At 40.3% G+C, this 22,199-nt stretch overlaps 1 protein-coding gene across 1 annotated transcript; it reads right to left on the reverse strand.

Moving 5' to 3' along the window:
- Window positions 1-228: 228 nt before the first annotated feature.
- C2H5orf47 (chromosome 2 C5orf47 homolog) lies at window positions 229-17,449 on the reverse strand. Its single transcript, XM_003273248.2, has 5 exons — window positions 17,036-17,449; window positions 8,428-8,513; window positions 6,869-6,968; window positions 5,436-5,471; window positions 229-2,093 (listed from the first exon to the last, which is right to left on the reverse strand). The coding sequence occupies exons 1-4, from the start codon at window positions 17,358-17,360 to the stop codon at window positions 5,452-5,454; spliced, it is 531 nt and encodes a 176-aa protein (XP_003273296.1). The 5' UTR covers window positions 17,361-17,449; the 3' UTR covers window positions 229-2,093; window positions 5,436-5,451.
- Between the last annotated feature and the right edge of the window lie 4,750 nt (window positions 17,450-22,199).

Raw genomic sequence — 22,199 nt, forward strand, 5'->3', positions numbered from 1 at the left:
CCACTAGAAGATCTCTTCCCTCCCTTCCCTGCACAACTAAGCATGAAAAAACCACTGCAGAACCCAAAACATAAGTTGCAAATATTAGACTATTGGGCTAAAATAAAATGCCTTTCATCTACACAGAGGAAAGAGTCAGATATAGATTTGGTGAGTGAATGTTTCTACTCATGAAAACTAGACAAATGACACTTTGGGCTGGAGATGAAGAGAAGGCAGGACCACAACGCAGTCTGAAGTCTTTAATGTAGCAGGGGTGGGTCATTAGCCCCTACTGAAATTATAGAACAGAAATAAGTTACAGTATTGCAGCTTATGTTCAGTGATGTATCAGTAAAGTCTTATGTTTATTATATTCTATTTAACATAACAGATTGAACACATATTCACCAGAAATTATTAAACAAAAATTAAAAGATTTAGAACAAATATTTAGAACATTCATTTCAGTGGGAGTCTTCATTCCTCCATGGTTCTAGAACAGTGAAATAAACTGAGTTTGTATCCAGCATTAGACTCTTATTTTAAATCTAACAAATATTGATATAGCTAATAAATTGAAACAGACTACTATGCCAAGTTGTATAAGTCACATAAATATAAACATACATTGAAGCAAACCTAAAATCTTCATTCACATTCACTACAAAACTTTATACAGCATAAATTACAGTATAAACAGTGTAAATATGTCTCATTTTGCAATGGACTTCAATTGCATAAGCTAAAATTTGAAGCTTCACCCAAGGATTTAGCAGCCTGAAATTTACCCAGCATAATATAAAGAAGTTGTGTGACCCTCCATGCAGGGAAACTTGAGAGCCCACATGGCAAAAAAAACCTAGGCCATTTCCCCAGGCACTGTGTCCTTCCATCTGGAAACAGGTGGATTTGATAAATAGTCACTAGAAGATCATGTTACCACAAATTCTACACCGTCGTAGTCTCCTGAAGTAATTAAGTTATAACTATTAGAGGAAAAAACAAAACTGTGAATTACTTTACAGTCCTTACAACTTGTGCTATTTCATGAGAATTTTGTATATTAACACTTTGTAATACCTTTGTAAAATAATTAGGAAGCCCACCCTCTCAATGCCCCCAAAAAAGAATGGATGTCATCACTGTAATCATCCTGGATATAAAAGTACCTGCCACTCCAAGGGAAAGAAGCAACTAGAGTACACAGAATTTGATCATGAACAAGCCTCATTTTGTCTTTCCCTCCTAAGTTTCCAGTTCCACCTAGGTCTTTGATTCAATTTAGAGAGAGAGATCGTACCAGCAAAAAAGCAGAAAAACTGGCGGAGGTAAAAGTTGATTACTACTTAACGTTGAGTAGAAAAAAAGGACTTATAAAACAATACTTCTAAATGATTTTCAGAATTCTAATCCTCTCATTCATTGACTTAAAAATAATGTATTACTTAGGGGCCTGGCAAGGTAAAGGGCATCTCCTCTGATCTTTGCCCAAAAATTGTCCTAAAATACTCCATATTATAATATAGTCCATTATAATATATCCATATTATAAATGCATACATTTACTAATTTTCTTTAGGGTGAAAAGATGGCTTAAATAATCATTAGCTTAGTTTTAACACCCAAAATAATCGTTGCTATGTAAATTCTAAGGTTTTTTCCATAAAATAATTGAGAAGTTTAGAGGAAGCCAAAAATAATTTAAGTGAATCCAAGTTTAATTTAAAAGTTACATCTAAAAGAAGAGATGAACAAAGCAGCAGTTGTAGACTCATTAATAAAATGGAAAAGCTGGTAATTATAAAATTCATGCAATTGCATTGGTATGCTAATTAAATTTTATGTATAAGGTTAATTTAAAAGTATGTAGAATAAGTATTAATTTTGAAAATAACACTTGCATGCATATGGTAACAATATTTAACTAAAGGTATTATTAAGTAGCAAAGAAATACTATTAATTTATAAAGAAGGTAGTTTTTCTATTCGACTACTAAAGTCCCAATTCTAATAAAACACATCAAAATTAACAAATAATTATGATTCATTTAATGTTTCATCTTTAGATTCTTCATAATCTTCTTTGGGAAACATCCAAAGATAGGTTAATCCTAAATTTAAAAATGACAAAACTGAATTCTTGTTAATATAAAATATCATCATCAGTAGTCACTGAAAATTTTTAGCATTTCTAAGGCTATAAAGCAACAGTTAGAAACTCCCTGTACTTATTGTTTTAATGACTTTTACTTTCTCTAGTTGAACATAAAAAGTTTCCAACAGACTCAATATGTAACTCATATTTTTCTTTTCAACTCCAACTCCTGCCAATAACCTTGGTGACTTCAACAGTCCCATTTGCAAGAAATGTGTCACAGAAACATTGTGTCACAGGCTTTCACCTCCAAGCCACTTACTCACAACCAAGGCCATTGCCTAGACACTGTCATCACTGGAACTTGTGCTTTACCTCTAGGAGCTGAAACTTTTCAAATGTTCCTAGATGACATATTTTTATGCTCCTACTTTTTATATCCCTATACTCTCACTAAGCAAGGTCTCTGCCCTCCTTTGAACTCCCAATCCCTTGATCTCCTGCGAATTTCATTTGTCTCCCTCCTCAGCCCCACAATCATCTCTCTCATTACCCCTGATTAAGTCCCTATAATCCCTGACTCCAAAACTGAAAATTCCTTTGTCCTCGGCATTGCCTGATACTCTGTACTCAGTCCTCTCCTCTCTCTCCATCTTCACATTAAAGTCTTCATCTACATCTACTGTTAGAACTACATATGACCTTTATGCACTACAGATACCACACTACCTCCCGTACAACACTTCCAATAACTTGCTTAGCATTTTTTCCTGAGTACCTCACTATTACCTAAAATTCAACATACCAAAAGTAAAACTCAGTACCTTCATAAAATGAGTCCTTTCTCCTGACTTCCTTATTTCTTATTCACTCTCAAAACTCAGTATCATCTTATCCCCATACCTGATCATCTATCTCCTCTCTGCACCCTCTGCAACCCTCATTTGAGTGCATTTTACTTTTCACTTGGATGCTATTACAATCCCCAGATTTTCTTTTTCACCTCCTATTTCACCTCCATTCCAAATCTTTCCACAAATGACATCATATTTTCTAAAATGCAAATCTGATAGCTCCACTGCTTTAAAATGTTCTATATATTCATAAAGAAACAAGATATTTGCATACTCTTACTATCTTCCTATGAAATACTTACTAATTACAAAAGAAAAAATAGTAACTATAAATGGATAACAACTTAACCAACAGCTCAAAGTTAACATCATCAATAAGGGATCAGTGAAGATCACATAACTCAAGATGCAATCCTTTGGGAAGTTATATTACACATACAATGTGCCAGCCAAAAAATGCATAACATGAATCAAATCATAAGTAGGCATCAGCAAGTCTTGAGAAATAGCCTGAAAAATGACGGGCCTGTATTCTTCAAAAATATCAATATCAAAAAAGACAAAGAAAGCCTGACAAACTGCTACAGATTAAGGAAGACCAAAGAGACACGACAACTAAACACAATACATGATCCTGAACTGTATATCTAGTACTACATTTTTTAAAAAATTCCTATTAAAAACGCTATTGGGGCAATAGGGAAAAAAGTGAAATGTAGGCTATAAATTATGTTTGATATTGATGTTCGATTTCCTGAATTTGATAACTGTAGTGTGGTTATACAAAAGATATCGTTGCTCTTAGGTTATATACACTGAAATATTTATACACAGAGAGAGAAGAAGAATGAGCAAGCAAATGTGGCAAGACGTTAAAAAGCAGCGAATCTTAGTAAACAATATACTGGAGTGCTTTGTATTAGCCTAATAATCTTTCTGTACATTTGAAATCATTTAGAATAAAAGATTAAGAAAATGTTCCATTTTTTCATTCCTTACTGAATGAAGTACAAATCCTCAGCCCAAAATTCAACTTAGACTCTTTGAAATACTATCTCAATATACTTTTATACCTTTCTTAGGTTATTGTGTTAAACAATTTTTAATCAAAGTGTACACTCCCTAAACATTTTCTTGACTCCATGAATTTGCTCATGTTCATGTCTAAAATATACTCTTGGCTGGACACAGTGACTCATACCTGCAATTCCCACACTTTGGAAAGCTGAGGCAGTAGGATCACTTGAGGCCAGAAGTTCAAGACCAACCTGGGTAGTTCAAGTAGTTCAAGACCAACATAGCTAGACCCCCACCTATACAAAACAAAAATTTAACTAGCCAGGCATGGTGGTGCGTACTTGTAGTCCTATCTACTTGGGAGGGAATGCTGACGTGGGAGGAGTTAGAGGCAGCAGTGGGCTATGATTGAGTCACTATACTCCAGGCTGGGTACAGAGTAAGACCCTGTCTCTTTAAAACAAAAAAAAAAGGCCGGGCGCGGTGGATCACTCCTGTAATCCTAGCACTAAGGAAGGCCAAGGCAGGCGGATCACCTGAGGTCAAGAGTTCGGGACCAGCCTGACCAACATGGAGAAACCCCGTCTCTACTAAAAATACAAAATTAGCCGGGTGTGGTGGCACACGCCTATAATCCCAGCTACTAGGGAGGCTGAGACAGGAGAATTGCTTGAACCTGGGAGGCGGAGGTTGCAGTGAGCTGAGATCGTGCCATTTCACTCCAGCCTGGGCAACAAGAGTGAAACTCCCTCTCAAAAAAAAAAAAAAAAAAAAAAAAAAGGATAACTGTATGTAGATTTCAGTAGAGGTGACAAAAAAAAAATAAGTAGAACAGCCTAAAGAAAACCAGAGGTACATGACCAGAGGTCAAGGGTAGGATGGAGATTTAAGGGTAATATACCCAGGAAGAGTAGTTGAAGCTATAAAAATCTGTGAGTTATCTCAGAGTGAATATGTAAAGAGAGAATGGGACCAACAATCACTCCTAGGACAGCATTTGTTATTAGGTGGTAGCAAAGGTAAATATGGTAAGTGAGGCAGGACAAGGGCCGTAACACAGCCTGCAGGACACTAAGACATAAAAAGGAGCAGTAGTAAGATAGCATTAAATATGACAGTATATTCAAAGGAAAAGAGGACTAAGTAGAGGTATAAACGAAAAGAAGAAGATTCTGCCCTCAGAATAATGTAGTATATTGTACCTCAGAGGGTACGATAGAAAAAAAGAAAGAAAAAGAAGAAGGAGGAAAAACATGGAGCACAGAGAGAGAATTTCTAATAGCATGATGGACACAGGGCTCAAATGAAGTTTTAAAGGTCAATAAGTATTATAATAAGTGCCTACTATGTGCCAAACATTGTATTTAAGAAAGGAAATAGGCTGGAATTAGCAATGATTGGTTATACACTAATGTTTGGAGAAGGGAGGATACAGAAGGGAAGGGAAAAAAATCTATACTCTCTATATTACCTAAATCGATTCTTACCAGAAGATAAGAAGATTCACCTTGTGCAATTTGAGCCTGCAAACAATATAAAAATTAAGGAAAATTTAAGTTGGCCTCTAGCACTGGTTTTCCCATTAATAAATACATATTATGGAATACAAGTTATAATACATTTTTAAACATAATTATTAGTTTTATAAAGAAGTTCTGTAATCTAGTTTAACACTGTAATGTAAAATAATGAACTGGTTTACAAGAGGCTATTTATGGAAAACACAGCATATTATTTTAAGTTGTTAAATAATCCTTACAAGATTACATTTAAGTGAAGGCCTCTTGCTGAGGCAGAAAAGAACCCAATAAGTTCAAAGTTATGCAGTGATCTGAATTAGCACTCAGAAGTATGTCCAGGTTTTTTGTACACTGCTCTGCCTATTCAAACATCCTTTTCATTTAAGATACCTCTGACTTCTTTTTCCTATCCACCTCCCACCTCATTCTCCTTCTTAAATGGATAAGAAAAGTGAAACACATTATCACTAATATGCCATTATTGCAAACAATTCATGCTACCACTGATGCTATATGAATCACAAGTTTCCACTGCTTGAAAAATGGCATTCTGTTTTCATGATTATCTTATGAAAATATTCTTCATGAAATTAAATACTGCAATTTTACTGACTATGTAATAGAAGTTGCCATAGAATGACCATACTAAGAACTCACAGAAACATTCATGACAGCATGCGCAGGAAAGAAAGACATGTTAAGGAAAGAAATGCATGTTAAGGAAAGAAAATAACTTGTGATTTATCAATTCATATTGCATTATTACTTACATAAATTTTATCCAACTTCATTTTTTGAAAATCCAGAACTACAAATTATTTTAATAAACACACCAGACTACATCTAATTTCGCTCTGACCACAATATCAACTCAATAGTGATGCAGCTTTAGAGCACAGTTTAATTCATGAGTTGTTTTCCAGGAATGAAATAATGACATCAAGGCTATAACTCAAGGGCAGATTTTGTTAAATGCATTAAGTAGGAATGTAGCTTCCATGGAGAGGAAATGACTACATGAAGTGACACAATGTATAATTTTATATTGCAGTTAAAATGTTTTTCTTCATCAATACCGATGAGTTTCATAATTTGTATTTTTTAATTGGCATTAAGATTCACATTTAACAGAAAAGTATGTTCCCTTTGCTCAGTAAATTCCAGTCAACACGCACCGTCTACATTCCTCCACTCACTCCTATACCTGTGCTCTCTGCGCTGTTTGCAGGTGCTCTGTACTTCTAATTATGATGAATAGTGATAATATGGTAGCCTCATTTCTATAGTTCTGTATATTGAATGTGACAATTAAGAAAACTACTGATCTCATGCAATCCCAGGATAATTAAACTGTTACAGAGGCCACTCTCTTTAATACAATAAAAATTGTGTTAACTTACTTTCACTAGATAACCTTTGGCATTTCAGCCTGTGTCTATATTTTTCATTTTCTTCAAGCATTCTTGAAATGACTTTGTATACTCTATTCCATACTAAAACCTTAAAAAGATAAGCACAGTAAAGGAATGCTGAGCAGAAAAGTAGGAATATATTTTCATGGAGGCAACTGGGAATGACTCAACTGTGTTGTATGTCAATTGATATCATCATTATAAGGCTATATTAGCATTTAGAGAACTAAAACCTAAGTGTAATTGTTTACCCACGATCACTGAAATATCTGTTCTCTTTGTCAAAATTCCTAGAATTTCCTCCCTGTAGTATTTAAATTAACTGTCCTGGATGAAGTTGCCTTTCAAGGGCAATGACTATAAAGTCCTACCTAATCGATTCTAACACATTCCATTCTGAAAGCTAATTCTAAAAAATTGTGAATTTATATTCCAATGATTAAACCATTGGGCAATGATTTGATTTTTTAAACGTATTTTATTCCAGTTAAGAATTAAGTATTTCTCCTAGGACATACCAAAGCAACAGTACTAGAGAACATAAATATACTGGAACAGAAGAACAAGGATTATAGAATCAAACAAATAGATCTAGGCTCAAATTCTGGCTTTGCCATTTTCCAGTTGCCTGGGGGAGTATTTTAATCTCATCTAGGAATAACTTCATACATTGGATTATAAGAATTAAGGAAAAAAATATTTAATACATATGTAAAGCACTTACCCTAGTTATCTGGCACACAGTAATTAAAAGGAAGTATTAGTTATTGCTCTTTTCTCCTCACCTAAAAGGAACTGGTGCTCAGAAGAAACATCTCAGTACAGTGGGAAAATTAGGTGCTCATTCAAAATATATTTGGTGCAAGAGTTATTAACCTCTAATGCTATTTTATACCATACACGGATATCAAACAAACTAAAAGCTCAGAAACAACACAATGTTATGTGTCACTATCAACCAATAATTTCTTTAAACTGAATATAAACGATGCTGTGAAATATAAACATACAGTAGCAATCAAAGACTTGCAGAGCATCCGATCTTGAATATGTTCAAAACACTCAAGTTACCATGACATTTGGACAACTAGCAGCGAGAACAGTTCAACAGCAGTGGATCATCCTTCTCAGATTGCCTGCTAGAAACCTATTACATATTCCTTGTCTTTAAAAAGACCAGTATAGATACATTATTCTTTTCTATGAAATCTGTGATTTTCTTCTTATACTACATTATCTATCACAGTTTATTATATTCTGTGGAACATATATCATGCTTTGAAAAATCCTCCAGTGGGGTTACATTCTGATTAAAATGTGTTTTATACCTTCACTGGTATAACACTGGAAGGACAATTCTTTATGGTTAATAAATATTTCCAAACCCAGTTCCATTTCTTCTGAATTACTTCTATTTCTCATTTCAGAAAATTAAATTATTCAAAAGATGGTACTATCTTCACTGTCTTGAATATCTTTACACATTTTTATTTAGAGAGGATGATCTAAAATTCAAATATTGCTCATTCTCCTTTACAGCATTGTACCTTTTTCTTTTTCTTCATTATTTTGGAAGCTTCATTCAATGGTATGGGAAAATCATACTTTTTAGCTGCATCCTTCTGGATTAAACCTAATTTTTAAGAAGAAAGTGAAAAGGTCAACATATGTAAGGATTTACTATCTGAAAATAGGGACCATATAAATGTTTCTTGAGGTCTCCTTGGGGATTTTTATACTTGTTGGTATATTTCTGATCACCAGGTAATACTGGTTTACCAGTTCACTAATAACATGTTGAAAACAACCAAGAAAACTAGACATAATCTGGCAAGTACCCAGAAAATCATCCAGCTAGTTCAGTCTTCCTTTTCTGGTTTGTAAGGCTAGTCCCCAAAAGACCAACAACAGAATGAACAAATACCAGATAACACATCTTGCCCCAGTGTATCTCTACAGTCTCCATTCTTCTCAGTGCAACTCCAGACAGACATTACACTTCCAACTACACAATACCTGTGGTACCTCACACACACACCCTCCCAGGCAAATTTCTGCCTGTTCTTCAAGACTCAGCTCACACGTATCTCTTCTCTACAGCCTTCCCTCAAATACATGCAGCTCAACACACAGCATGGCTCCGAGAACACCTTCTTCATAGCACTCAGCCCACCTTTTCATCATGTGTTTCCTCCGCTAGGCTCTGACCTCCTGGAGGGCAATGGCCATGTGTGTCTTAGTCATCTTTCCACTCACACCACTACACACATAGTAGTACTAATAAGGGTTATCCAGAGTGAACGGGCTTCCTGAATACTCACTAAACCATGCTGCCTTCCCAAATGTTAACTGTTAGAAGAAAACCCAAGGGTTTGTTTTTCCAAAGACAAAATTATAAAATAATGAGCATGTGTTCCCTGAAAGCCTTTATATTGGCTCTCATTTTGTCTAGAATATTCCCTCACCTCAACCCTTCCCCACCTTGTTCCTGCCCTACCACCGCTCTATATCTCACTTTCTTCTACTCTTTCAATACTTAGCTTTCCAGGGAGCCTTCTCTGATCTGCAAAGCACCCTCTGCTCAGGTATCATAGGATTTATCACACTGTTTACGTGAGGAGTGTGTTTTATTCTTCATTAGAGATCCAGTATCCAATTCTACAGATATTAGCTATACAATAAGTATTCCATTTGTTGAATAAACTAGAATACGGTCTAAAATGGCATTTTGCAATTTGTGAGAAACATGCCACTGATTTGGAGCAGGTCACAGACATACAGACATAGCACTAAGGAATATTAACTCATATGGTGAGAAACTCATTCTCTCTCCAGTTTTTTTCAATATTCTGATTACATTTGGGAGAAAGTCTAAGTTTGGTACCAGTATGTTATTAAGACTTCTCTAAGACTTGGTCGTCTCCCTTCGTGACCACAGACAACTCTCAGCAGACAACCTACTTAGCTAGAATTTAATAATATTGTTTTGCCTTTATTATATTTGTTTCTAATTAATTTCTATTTATAGCAAATGGTACGGTTTTCCACTGAAGTAATGATTTAAAGTGTTCTAAAAAGAAATTTAGTTAAAAGGGAAAATGTGCCTATTTAAATAAATATATTAAGTAAATAATAGTACAGATGATATGCAGACATAGCATAGGAAAATAATTTAAGTTTGGGAAACTCTGCTCTTCATAAACCCATATTTATCCTTCCCTCTAAATGCCTACAACCTTTGGAATACTATATTTGCATCATTCCCCAATGTTTCGTGTTTGTAAGTCTTACCAACACAGACCTATACTCCTTGAGAAAACACAGCAGTCATCAAGTCTACCCGTAATTACTTGGGGATCTAAAATACAAGTACAGAAGATGTGAAAAAGAAAAAAGACATATTTCTTCCGCTCATTCTGTGTATTGTACTGAGACTAGCTCCAGTGTATTTCATGGATTTCGTCCTGACTTATGTTTCAAATCTTTCTCTAGTCCTCTTTCCACCCACTCTGACCCAGTCGTTCTTCCTAATCGCTGTCCATCACTGATTGATACTCGGTGCTTTGTTCACGTTTTCCCCATCTAATTCTCCTATCTCAGCCCCATGTGTAAATCTCATGGAGCTTCCACTACCATAAAGCCTTCCCTGATTCTCTCATTCCCCCAATTATTCACCACTTCCAAAGCATTCATTTGTACTTCCACAATAGCATTCATCATCTTCCACTACATATAAATCATAAATGTAGCTTTCAAGTTCTGTAAGGACAGGGAACTGGCCTGATTTATTAGTCTTACTTGAAATGTTAGAAGAGTTGCTGATTTGCCTGCTCCTGAATCTCTAAACTTCAGTACATTTCCAAACAGCTTACAAGTTTATCTTCCAGAAGTGCACCTGTCTCTGATAACTTTACTCCACCCCACCATTCAAAAATCTTCAGTGACTATAAAAATGACAGTCTCCAAGGTATTCCATAATGTGGTCCAAAACGTACTTTTCATTCATTCAATAAATACTACATGTCCACTGTGTGCTAGACATGCTAATCACCATCTTCCCTTCAAGCCATCTCTGTTCAATGTGCCAGCATTTACTGGGCATTTATTCTGTGCCAAACACTGTGCTAGGCATTCTGCATGTATTACTTCATTTAACCTTCACAGCAACCCTTTAAGGTAGGAACCATTACCCCCATTTTACAGATAAGGACACTGAGAATAATAGTGGTTAACTAACTTGGCCAATATTATCCTGCTGATGAATGACAGGACCAAGGATTATGTCTTTCTGACTTCAAAGCCAATGTTCTTGATAACCTCTACTGTCCCACTAGTGACTCCTCTATTCATGTCCCCTGATTTTCTGCATCTATGCCTCTTTCCTTGAACTTGACTATCAAAGCTATTCCCAGCTCACTCTTACAACACTCATATCTACTAGTTTATATTTCCATTATTCATTAATTAATAAGTCCCTTGAGAGCAGACTACTTGTCTGATACATCTGTGTCACTAACATCTGACCTAGTGCCCACAACATGATAGGTTTTAAATAAACGTTACTGAATGAATAAATTCATCTTTTTCCCCACAGAGGGTGACACATTTAATGAATGTCTACTTAATATTAACATTAAGGGCTGGGTGTGGTGGTTCATGCCTGTAATCCCAGCACTTTGGGAGGCTAAGGTAGGTGGATCACCTGAGGTCAGGAGTTCAAGACCAGCCTGGCCAACATGGTGAAATCCCATCTCTACTAAAAACACAAAATCAGCCAGGCGTGGTGGCACACACCTGTGGTCCCAGCTACTTGGGAGGCTGAGGCAGGAGAATCACTTGAACCTGGGAGGCAGAGGTTGCAGTGAGCCAAGATCGCACCACTGCACTCCATGCTGGGAGACAGTGCGAGACACTGTCCCAAAACAAAAACAAAAACAAACATTAAGTACACCCAAGACTGAGTAAAACCTAAGCACTTAAGCACTTTGTGGCTTGGTTTAAACATAAGTCTACCCCAGGACCCCCTTCCCTTGACTATAACCTTGGCTTCGCAAGCACAGCAGGGTGGTCACTAACGTTAGTGGCTCCATTATCCATCCAGTTGCCCAGCACAGAGACTTCAGACTTGGCCGCAATTCTTCCTTCTCTCTTTCAGTAAGCTATGTGATCCTGTCCATTCTGCTTCCACTGCCAGTGCCTTAGTTCAGGCCTTCACTCTTTCCACTGGACTACTGTAACTGTCTTGTAACTGTTCTCTGGCCTCCAATCTCTCCCACCCCCCAATTCCTTTGTGGCAGGGGTAACACGATCAGATCCAGAGGAAGGAGCAGGCAAATCAGCAACTCTTCAGACCGAGAAGCAGCTCCATAACACTTCCCAAAGCCAAACTTGCACCAAAAAAAGGTCATGGTCACTGTTTGGTGGTCTGCTGCCAGTCAGATCCACTATAGTTTTCTGAATCCCAGCGAAACCATTACATCTGAGAAGTATGCTCAGCAAATCGCTGAGATGCACCGAAAACTGCAACACCTGCAGCCGGCATTGGTCAACAGTAAGGGCCGAATTCTCCACAACAATGACAGACCACGCACTGCACAACCAACGCTTCAAAAGTTACACAAATTGGGCAACAAAGTTTTGCCTCATCCACCATATTCACTTGACCTCTTGCCAACCAACTACCACTTCTTCAGGCATCTGGACAACTTTTTGCAGGGAAAACACTTCCACAACCAGCAGAACACAGAAAATGCTTCCCAAGTGTTCGTTAAATCCCAAAGCGTGGATTTTTATATTACAGGAATAAACAAACTTATTTCTTGTTGGCAAAAATGTGTTTATTGTAATGGTTCCTATTTTGATTAATAAAGATGTACTTGAGTCTAGTTATAATGACTTAAAACTCAAGGTCCAAAACCACAATTACTTTTGCACCAACTTAATAAATTATCAAAGTAAATTTGGTTTTGAAAGAATAGCAAACAAAATATTTATATATTTTTCAACTTGAGATTTTTTTTCAGTCTAACCTGCCACGAAGTCAATCTCCCCTGTACAGCACGGTCAATAAATCTGACCCTATCACTTTTCTTTTCTCTTTTTTTTTTTTTTTTTGGAGGCAAAGTCTTGCTTGTCACCCAGGCTGGAGTGCAGTGGCACGGTCTCAGCTCACTGCAACCTCCGCCTCCTGGGTTCAAGCCATTCTCCTGCCTCAGCCTCCCCAGTAGCTGGGATTACAGCAGGTGCGCACCACCACACCCGGCTAATTTTTGTATTTTTGGCAGAGATGGGGTTTCACCATATTGGCCAGGCTGGTCTCAAACTCCTGATCTCGTGATCTGCCCACCTTGGCCTCCCAAAGTGTTGGGATTATAGGCGTGAGCCACCGTGCCTGGCTCCTATCACTTTTCTTATTCAAAATCTTTTAATGCAGGGCTTCTGGGTAGCTTAAGACAATAGCAAGCAAAAAACCACACCCTCAGCATCACGTTAAGACAAAGGATGCTGAAGCTGCAAAACAACTGCAAGTAAAATGAGAAAAAAACATTAAATTGCTGCTCTATGATCCCATATGCCCTAGACCTACAGGGGCTCTGGCCAGCAGGGAAGAGAAACTACAAACACTATAAAAATGTCTCAAAAGAGCTGACGTGACCAACATTAAGATTAAATGCATTCTAAATCTGAAAATAGTAAAAAAAAATAACTAGGCAAATCAGAGTACAGACCATAGGGAAGAAATTTAAAGAGACAGACACAACACAGAATGCCAAGCATGCAATATAATGGACAGACTCAGTTTAAAGGGGCAAGCATGATTTAAAGGAGCAGTCTCCCAATGGCATGGTTTCTGAGGTGAAAAGAACAAAAAGGATGATAAATTAGGTCACAAAGTAAATACCAGTAACATCCATAAAATGAAGGCATCACAAACAATACTCTCTGATCACAATAAACCTAGAGTTTACTAGCAAAAATTAAAAATAAAAATCAGAGACGCTCTGAAAAATTAAAACTTAAATCTACTAAGCAACTCTATGGAAAAGAGTTAAAAATTACAGAATTTCTTTTAAAAATAGTGACAACGAAAACACTACATATTGGAATCTATGGGACGTATTTAAAGTAATGCTTAGAAGAAAATTCACTACACTAAACACTTAATAACAAGAATAAAAATAAATGAATTAAATTCTCTGCTCACAAAAAAAGTATAAGAAGAACAAAGTAAACCAAAAGAAAGCACAATAAATAATAATATTAAAAGCAGAAATTAATAAGGAAGAGAATAGAGAAGCAAAATATCTAATGAATAAATCAAAACCTTGATTTTTCTTTTTTAGAGACAGGTTCTCACTCTGTCTCTCCAGGCTGAAGGCCATATCTAGCTCACTGCAGCCTTGAACTACTGGCTTTAAGCAATCCTCCCATCTCAGCCTCCCAAAGTGGTAAACTTAAGAGGTGTGAGGCACCGTACCAGGCCAAAATCTTAGTTTAATAAAAAAAAAAAAATTAACAAAATAGACAAAATGTTGGCTAACTTGATCAAGAAAAAGAGAGAGTGCACATATATATAGGAAAAGAAATGACAAGAGGGAAATAACCATTAAAAGGCAAGAAAATGTTTAAACATCATAAGACACTACTTTGCAGACATCTATGCAAACGAATTTGGAAACCCAGATGAAAGAGATAATTCCTTAAGGAAATACAGATCACTAAAATTGACATATTAGAGTTAGGAAGCCTACAAAGATCAATCTCCATAGAAAATATAGAGAAGGTTATTAAGGAATTATCCCACAAAAAGCACTAGGTCCTAATAGTTACAGAAGAATTCTACCTAAGTTTCAAAGACAAGATAATCTCAACATTCGATAAATTATCCAAGAGCATAGAAAAGGAAAAATTCCTAATTCCTTTTATGAAGTAAACACAGCTCTGATACCTAAACCAGATAAAGGAGTACAAAGAAAAACTAAAGATCACTATCTCTCCTGAATACTGATACAAAAATTATAAACAAATTATTAGCAGAGTCCAACACTGTATTAGGAAAATAACACACCAAAACCAAGTAGAATTTACTTCAGGAATGCAAGGTTGGTACAATAATTGGAAATCCATTTATATTACATTCCATATTAATAAACAAATCTAAAGAAAAAGAGTATCTCCATAGACGTGAGAAACCCTCTGACAAAAATCAACACCCATTCATGATAAAAAAAAAAAACACTGAAAAAATAAGTATTGAGGGATACTTTGTAATATTTGAAATATATAATCCTTAGTCATATAGCCAGTACCTGATTTAATGGGGAAACACTACAGGCATTTCCCCTATGGTCAGGAAGAAGTAAGGTGCCCGCTATCTCCAATGCTATTCAACATTGCCCTTGAGGTATTAGCAAATGCAATTAGACAAAATAAATCTATTGCAGGCAAAGAATGGGTGAAAAAGAAACAAAATTATATCTCTTTACAAATAATATATATTGATACCTGGAAAATCATGAGAATCAAGGATAAAACTAATTATCCAGTGAGTTAATAGGATCTAAAATTAGCATGCAAAAACCAATAGGCTAAGTGAAAGAAGCCGGTCACAAAAGCCCACATACTCTATGATTCAACATATACAAAATGTCCAAAATGGTTAAATCTATGGAGACAGAAAACAGATTAGTACTTGGTTAGGGCTGGGCTTATGTGTAAAGGAGGGCAAACAGGGAGAATGGTGGGCAATGTTTAATGGATACAGGGGTTCTCTTGGGGTTAAAAATATTCTAAAATAGTGGTGATGGTTGCACAACCGTGCATATGTGAACTATGCATGCAAAATGGGTGAACTGTATGCACTGTGAACTATAGTTTAATAAAGCTGTTATTCAGTAAGTACAGGTGATGGAAATGTTCTATATCTCAATTATGGTGGCAGTTACTAGGGTGTGTATAAATCTGTGAAACCTCTTCAAAACATATGTAAATTAATCCTCAGTAAAGTTGACTTAGAAAAACCAAGAGAGGGCCTGGCGCGGTGGCTCACACCTGTAATCCCAACACTTTGGGAGGCTGAGGCAGGTGGATCACCTGAGGTCAAGAGTTCGAGATCAGCCTGGTCAACATGGTGAAACCCCATCCCTACTAAAAATAGAAAAAAATTAGCTGGGCATGGTGGTAGGTGCCTGTAATCCCAGCTATTTGGGAGGCTGAGGCAGGAGAATCGCTTGAACCAGGGGAGCGGAGGTTGCAGTGAGCCAAGATCACATCATTGCACTCTAGCCTGGGCAACAGGGCAAGACTCTGTCTCAAAAAAAAAGAAAAAGAAAAACCAAGAGAGGCCTGGCCCAGTGACTCATGCATGTAATCCCAGGGCTGGGAGGCTGAGGCAAGAGGATCAGTTGGGCCCAGGAGTTCGAGACCAGCCTGGGTAACACAGGGAGAACCCCCGCCCCCATGTCTACAAAAGATTTAAAAAAAAAAAAAAAAGTAGCTGGGTGTGGAGGTGCCCACCTGTGGTCCCAGCTACTCGGGAGGCTAAGGTCAAGGCTGCAGTGAGCCTGTGATTGGACCACCACAGTCCAGCCTCAGTGACACAGCAAGACCCCGTCTCAAAAAAAATAAATTGGCTTCCTATACACAGCATTTAGAGGGCATTTCGTAAAAAGAAGCCCCATTACAACATCAAAGAAGATTAAATATTTAGGAATAAATTGATCAAGACATATGCAAAACCTATGGGAGGATAATTTTTGAATTTAAGACATTTCCTGATTTAAACGTAAAGCTCATGCTGTTTTTAGCCAGGATGACTCAACAGCATCCGGAAGTCGGTCCTCCAGGTGAGGGGGTTTGGGAAGTCAAACAATGTCACTCAGCTGGAACGGAAACACGCCGGCCAAAAGCCTCCGTGAGCGGGCCGTAAAGGCTCCATTCAACAACCTCTCCTCTTATGTCAGGTGCCCGTGCCGGCCACAGCTGGCCCTCTGAAGGGAATTACTGGGCTTCTCCTTCGCCCCTGCGCGTGCTCGCAACACGGCCTGACAGGAAAGCCGCGCCCAGCCTCCCGCGTGCCGCAAGATGGCGCCCAGCAGCTGAGCCCGCTCGGCCCCGTCCCGCCCCACCGCGCCCGGTCCCGCCCCGCACCACCACCTGCACGCGCCGACAGTCTGGTGCCGCTCTGAACTCTCGACGCCAGCAGCTGGGAAGTGGCAGAGGTCGCAGCCTTCACACCAGGGGTCGTGGGCACCCTGGGCTGGGAACCGAGGGGCAGCTCGCTGCCACCCTGGACGCCCGCCACCGCCGTTGCTTCCCTCGGCTTCTCCTGGCGACAGCCAGCCCCAGGCCCCTGACCCCAAAGGCCTTGAGCTCCGCGGCCGCCCAGCTGCAGGACGCCACCGCACTGATGCGAGCCGAAGCGCATCACATAGACGAAGCGCGCCGAGTCCTGCTCCCGACCTCGGCCTGCCGCCGCCATCGCAGCCTCAGTCAACGGCTGCCGGGCCCTCAGCAAACACGATGCTACAGGCGCCAGACGACCCACTGTGCAGGCGAGGGGTGCGGGGAGCGGTTAGGGCCAGACCACCCTGCGGGGATTGGGGGGAGGGAGTTAGGGCCGGACCACCGCGTGAAGATGGGGGAGGGGGTTAGGACCAGACCACTCCTTGGGGCTGGGGGGGACAAAGGGTTAGGGCCGGACCATGGCGCCGTGATGAGGGGGACAAGTTTAGGGCCGGACCACCCCGTAGTGATGCGGTGACCGGGTTAGGGCCAGACCACTGCGTGGGGATGGGGGGAGGGGGTTACGGCTGGACCACCCCCAGGGATGGGGGTGGTGGGGTTAGGGCAGGACCACCCAGTAGAGATGGGGTGAAGGGGTTAAGGCCGGATCACCACGTGGGGGTGGCGGGGACCACCATGCAGCATGGGGCCGGGAAGTTAGGGCCAGACCACTGCTGAGGGGCTGGAGGGAGAAAACTGGGCTTAAAGAGGGAGGGAGCCGGTTGCTGTGTGGGCTGCAGGAGTAGGGGAAGGGCACGCTGCTGGGAGGTGAGAGGCCCAGGGGAGATGGAGGGAAGTGGGAAGAGGGCGGGTGCTGGGTTGGGGACGGTGACGAAGTACAGACCCCTCAGAGGAAATGAGCTACTCCAAGAAGAGGGTGGGAGAAAGGGATCAGGTCACTACTAGGGAGATGCCCCCATGCTTGGGTGCCGGAGGATTTCAGAGTGAGGAACCCACACGGGTCTTGAGCAGCCTGGAGCATCAGCCACACTGGGAGCCTGGGGGAGAACACAGAGCCCTTGGCTGCCGGAAGGTTCCAGTATGCCCTTGGCCTGGCAGGTGTTGGTGATGGAGCTGTGATCCCCAAGAGACACAGGGCTGGGGGGACAGGGGTCTGAGGCCCAACCTGGTTAGGCACTGGCCAGCTGGGTTATTTGGGCAAGACCTTTTCCCCCTCTCTCTCTCTTTCTTTCTTTTTTTTTTTTTTTTTTTTTGAGACAGAGTCTCGCTCTGTCACTCAGGCTGGAGTGCAATGGTGCGATCTCGGCTCACTGTAACCTCCACGACTCAGGTTCAAGCGATTCTTCTGCCTCAGCCTCCCGAGTAGCTGGGATTACAAGGACGCGCCACCACGCCGCGCTTATTTTTGTATTTTTAGTAGAGACCAGGTTTCACTATGTTGGCCAGGCTGGTCTTGAACTCCTAACCTCAGGTGATCCGCCAGCCTCCCAAAGTGCTGGGATTACAGGCATGAGCCACCACGCCCAGCCCCTTTCCCTCACTGAGCCTCCAGTGTCTTCAAATGTAAACTCAGGAGAACTGAGTTGTGAGGATAAATCAAAATAAGGCATATATTCAGCATCTGGCACACAGTGAGAGATAGTTGTCCATTCAGGGCGTAACCTATGAGGTACACATTATAATTTCTTTACATTTAAACTTTACAAATAGGTTTCCCACTAACGCTTTTGCTTTTTTTTTGCCTTTGTCAGAGTCTTGCTCTTTCGCCAGGGCTGGAGTCCAGTGATGCAATCTCAGCTCACTGCAATTTCTGCCTCCCAGGTTTAAGCGATTCACCTGCCTCAACCTCCGGAGACTGCAGGCATGCACCACCATGCCCAGCTAATTTTTGGCCTGGCTAATTTTTGCATTTTTAGTAGAAATAAGATTTTGCTTTGTTGGTCAAGCTGGTCTTGACCTCCTGGGCTCAAGCAATCTGCCAGCCTTGGTCTCCCAAAATGCTGAGATTAGAGGCATGAGCCACCGCGCCCAACCCGACCATCTCTTTAAATTCATGTAGCATTTTATGGCAGAGGAACTGGGGCTCCAAAATGTGAAGTTACTTCCCCAAAGTAATAGGCATTGACAGAGACATACTTTCTTAAACACTTGTTATTAAATTATATGCAGAAACCTGCACAAATCGTCACTATGTAGATGGCTGAATTTTTACACAGTGAATATACTTGTGCAAGATCCACCAAGGTTAAGAAATGGTGCACTGCAGAAGCACCTCATGTCCGCACCCAATCACCATCCTTTTCCTGTTTTTTGGATTTCAGATGTCATCAATGGCCAGGTGCCTGTAATACCAGCACTTTGGGAGGCTGAGGAGGGAGGATCACTTCAGCTCTGGAAGTCAAGGCTGCAATGAGCCCTGATCACACCACTGCACTCCCCCTGGGCAATGGAGCAAGACCCTTTCTCCAAAAACAAAAAAAAAAGTCATCAGTTAGGTTTTTTCATTTAATTTACTTCTTTTTTTTTTTGAGACGGAGTCTCGTGCTGTCACCCAGGCTGGAGTGCAGTGGCACGATATTGGCTCACTGCAAGCTCCGCCTCCCAAGTTCATACCATTCTCCTGCTTCAGCCTCCCGAGTAGCTGGGACTACAGGCGCCCGCCACCTCGCCCAGCTAATTTTTTGTATTTTTTAGTAGAGGCAGGGTTTCACCATGATAGCCAGGATGGTCTCGATCTCCTGTCCTTGTGATCTGCCTGCCTTAGCCTCCCAAAGTGCTGGGATTACAGGCGTGAGCCACCGCGCCCGGCCCTAATTTACTTCTTTCACTCAAGTTCTATCAGTGAGATACATGTTATTGTGAAACCGAGAGCTAACCTGAGTAAACTCACCAAGCTTAACCTGCCTTGCTTGCTTTACATTGCTTACTTCTGGTTGTTCTTAAAACGAGGCGGGCAGATCACTTGAGGTCAGGAGTTGAAGATCAGCCTGGCCAACATGGTGAAACCCCGTCTCTACTAAAAATACAAAAATTAGCCGGCGTGGTGGTGGGCACCTGTAATCCGAGCTACTTGGAAGGCCAAGGCGGGGGAATTGCTTAAACCCAGGAGGCAGAAGTTGCAGTGAGCCAATATCGCACCACTGCACTCCAGCCTGAGTGACAGAGCAAGACTCCGTCTCAAAAAAGAACAACAACAACAACAAAAACTAATGCTAACTATGACCTAAGTCCATGGGTGAAAAAGAAAAAAAAATCCTGCTAGCAAGTCATGTAGCCAAACAATACATAACTAAACTCCCACAAGCTTCCTTATAGATTATGTCTCTGGATGTTGGTCACTATAGTAATGGGTGCTTAAAGGTTTTTCAGGAACTGGAAGGCAGCTCTTGGTCATTTCCAGTTGGTTAAGACCACCAACCCTTCAATTGGGCCTGCATGGATGCCCAGAGAATAACCTTTTGAAGTCAGAGGCCCAAAAACCTCACCCTCAGATCATGCCAATGCAGCCATTTTCTGCACATGTGTGAAGAACAATGTAGCTTGATTACACTTGCACAGAAACCCCAATTACCTCACCTTTCCTCCCTACCAATCATCTTTCCCCACACTTTAAACTACCCTGCTTTCTATTCCTTAAATACCCTCAAGCCCTATATTTGGGGAGGTGGATTTCAGGTTTGTTCTCCCGTCTTCTCACACAGCAGCCTTGTGAATAAAATCTTTTCTCCCTTGTAAAACCCATCACCTCAGTGATCGGCTTGCTGCCTGAGGGTAGAATGAACTTGGTTAGTTAACAACTGTAGAAGTTTGCGTATCATTTGAATATGTCACCATTTTTTTTATCCTTTCCACTTATTGATGGACATTTAGTTGTTTCCAATTTGGTTCATTATTAGTGTGGCTAAGAAGAATCTCATACATACCCTTTGTGGAAACAGGTTATAGGCTATATATGTTAGTGTGGAGTTGCTTAGGGTGTTCATACGTTCAGCTTTAGGTGCTGCCGACAAACAGGTATCCAAAATGGTCGTACCAATTTACACTCCTCCAACCAAGTATGAGGGTTCCACTTGCTCCACTTGTTCACCTCCACTTGGCATTGTCATCTTCATGTTAGCTATTCTCATGGATGTGTGTATTAGGGTTTTCCAGAGAAGCAGAAACAAAAGACTGGTGTGAGAGAGAGAGAGAAAAACTACAAGGTACACCAGCAAGCTAAGAGATCTAGGGAAGAGTTGTTGATGCTGCAGTTCCAGTCTAAAGGTCCTCTGCTGGCAGAATTCCCCCCTCTTCAAGTGAGCCCAGTCTTTTTCTTCCAGGCTGATATGGTTTGGCTGTGTCTGCACCTAGTCTCATCTTGCATTGTAGTTCCCATGACCCCCACATGTTGTGGGAGAGAACCAATGGGAAGTAATTGAATTGTGGGGGTAGTGATCCCCATGCTTCTTTTCTCATGATAGTGAGTTCTCACAAGATCTGACGGTTTTACCGGAAGTTTTTCCCCCTTTTGCTCAGCACTTCTCTTTGCTGCTGTCATATGAAGAAGGACATGTTTGCTTCCACTTCCACCATGATTGTAAGTTTCCTGAGGCCTCTCCAGCCGTGCCAAATGGTGAGTCAATTAAACCTCTTTCTTTTATAAATTACCCAGTTTTGGATATATCTTTATGAGCAGTGTGAGAATGGACTAATACACAGGCCTTCAGATGATTGGATGAGGCTCACACATATTATGGAGGGTAATCTGCTTTACTCCAAGTCTACTAGCTTAAATGTTAATCTCACTAGGAAAAAAGAAACACCTCACAGAAACACACATCACTGTCTTGTTAGGGCTGGTAACTAGCACTTTGCTTTGTCTATTTGAGAAGGTCATGGTTCCCTGTTTGCTGCTGTTTCTTGTGGATGTGTGTCCATATCTTTGCATGAAAGGTTATATTTTCCAGTCTTCACATCCAGCTTGTTTTTGTCTTTCTAGGGTATGTTTGCTTAGAGATTCTTTGCAGTCCACCTGTTGAATCCCATTTCCACTAGGACACTGCCTCCTTTTCCACACTAGATGGCCCTTTAAGCC

The sequence above is a fragment of the Nomascus leucogenys genome, chromosome 2, assembly GCF_006542625.1.
Source record: "Nomascus leucogenys isolate Asia chromosome 2, Asia_NLE_v1, whole genome shotgun sequence".
NCBI lineage: Eukaryota > Metazoa > Chordata > Mammalia > Primates > Hylobatidae > Nomascus > Nomascus leucogenys.

What these genes read in the sequence shown, in the direction of transcription:
- C2H5orf47 (XM_003273248.2), bottom strand. Translation starts at nt 17,360, where the DNA reads ATGGCGGCGGCAGGCCGAGGTCGGGAGCAGGACTCGGCGCGCTTCGTC. An exon ending in CAGACTGTCGGCGCGTGCAG is followed by an intron (nt 8,514 to 17,035) that starts GTGGTGGTGCGG and finishes CTTAAAAATTAG; the next exon opens with GTTTAATCCAGAAGGATGCA. An exon ending in CCAAAGGTTATCTAGTGAAA is followed by an intron (nt 5,472 to 6,868) that starts GTAAGTTAACAC and finishes TATTGTTTGCAG; the next exon opens with GCTCAAATTGCACAAGGTGA.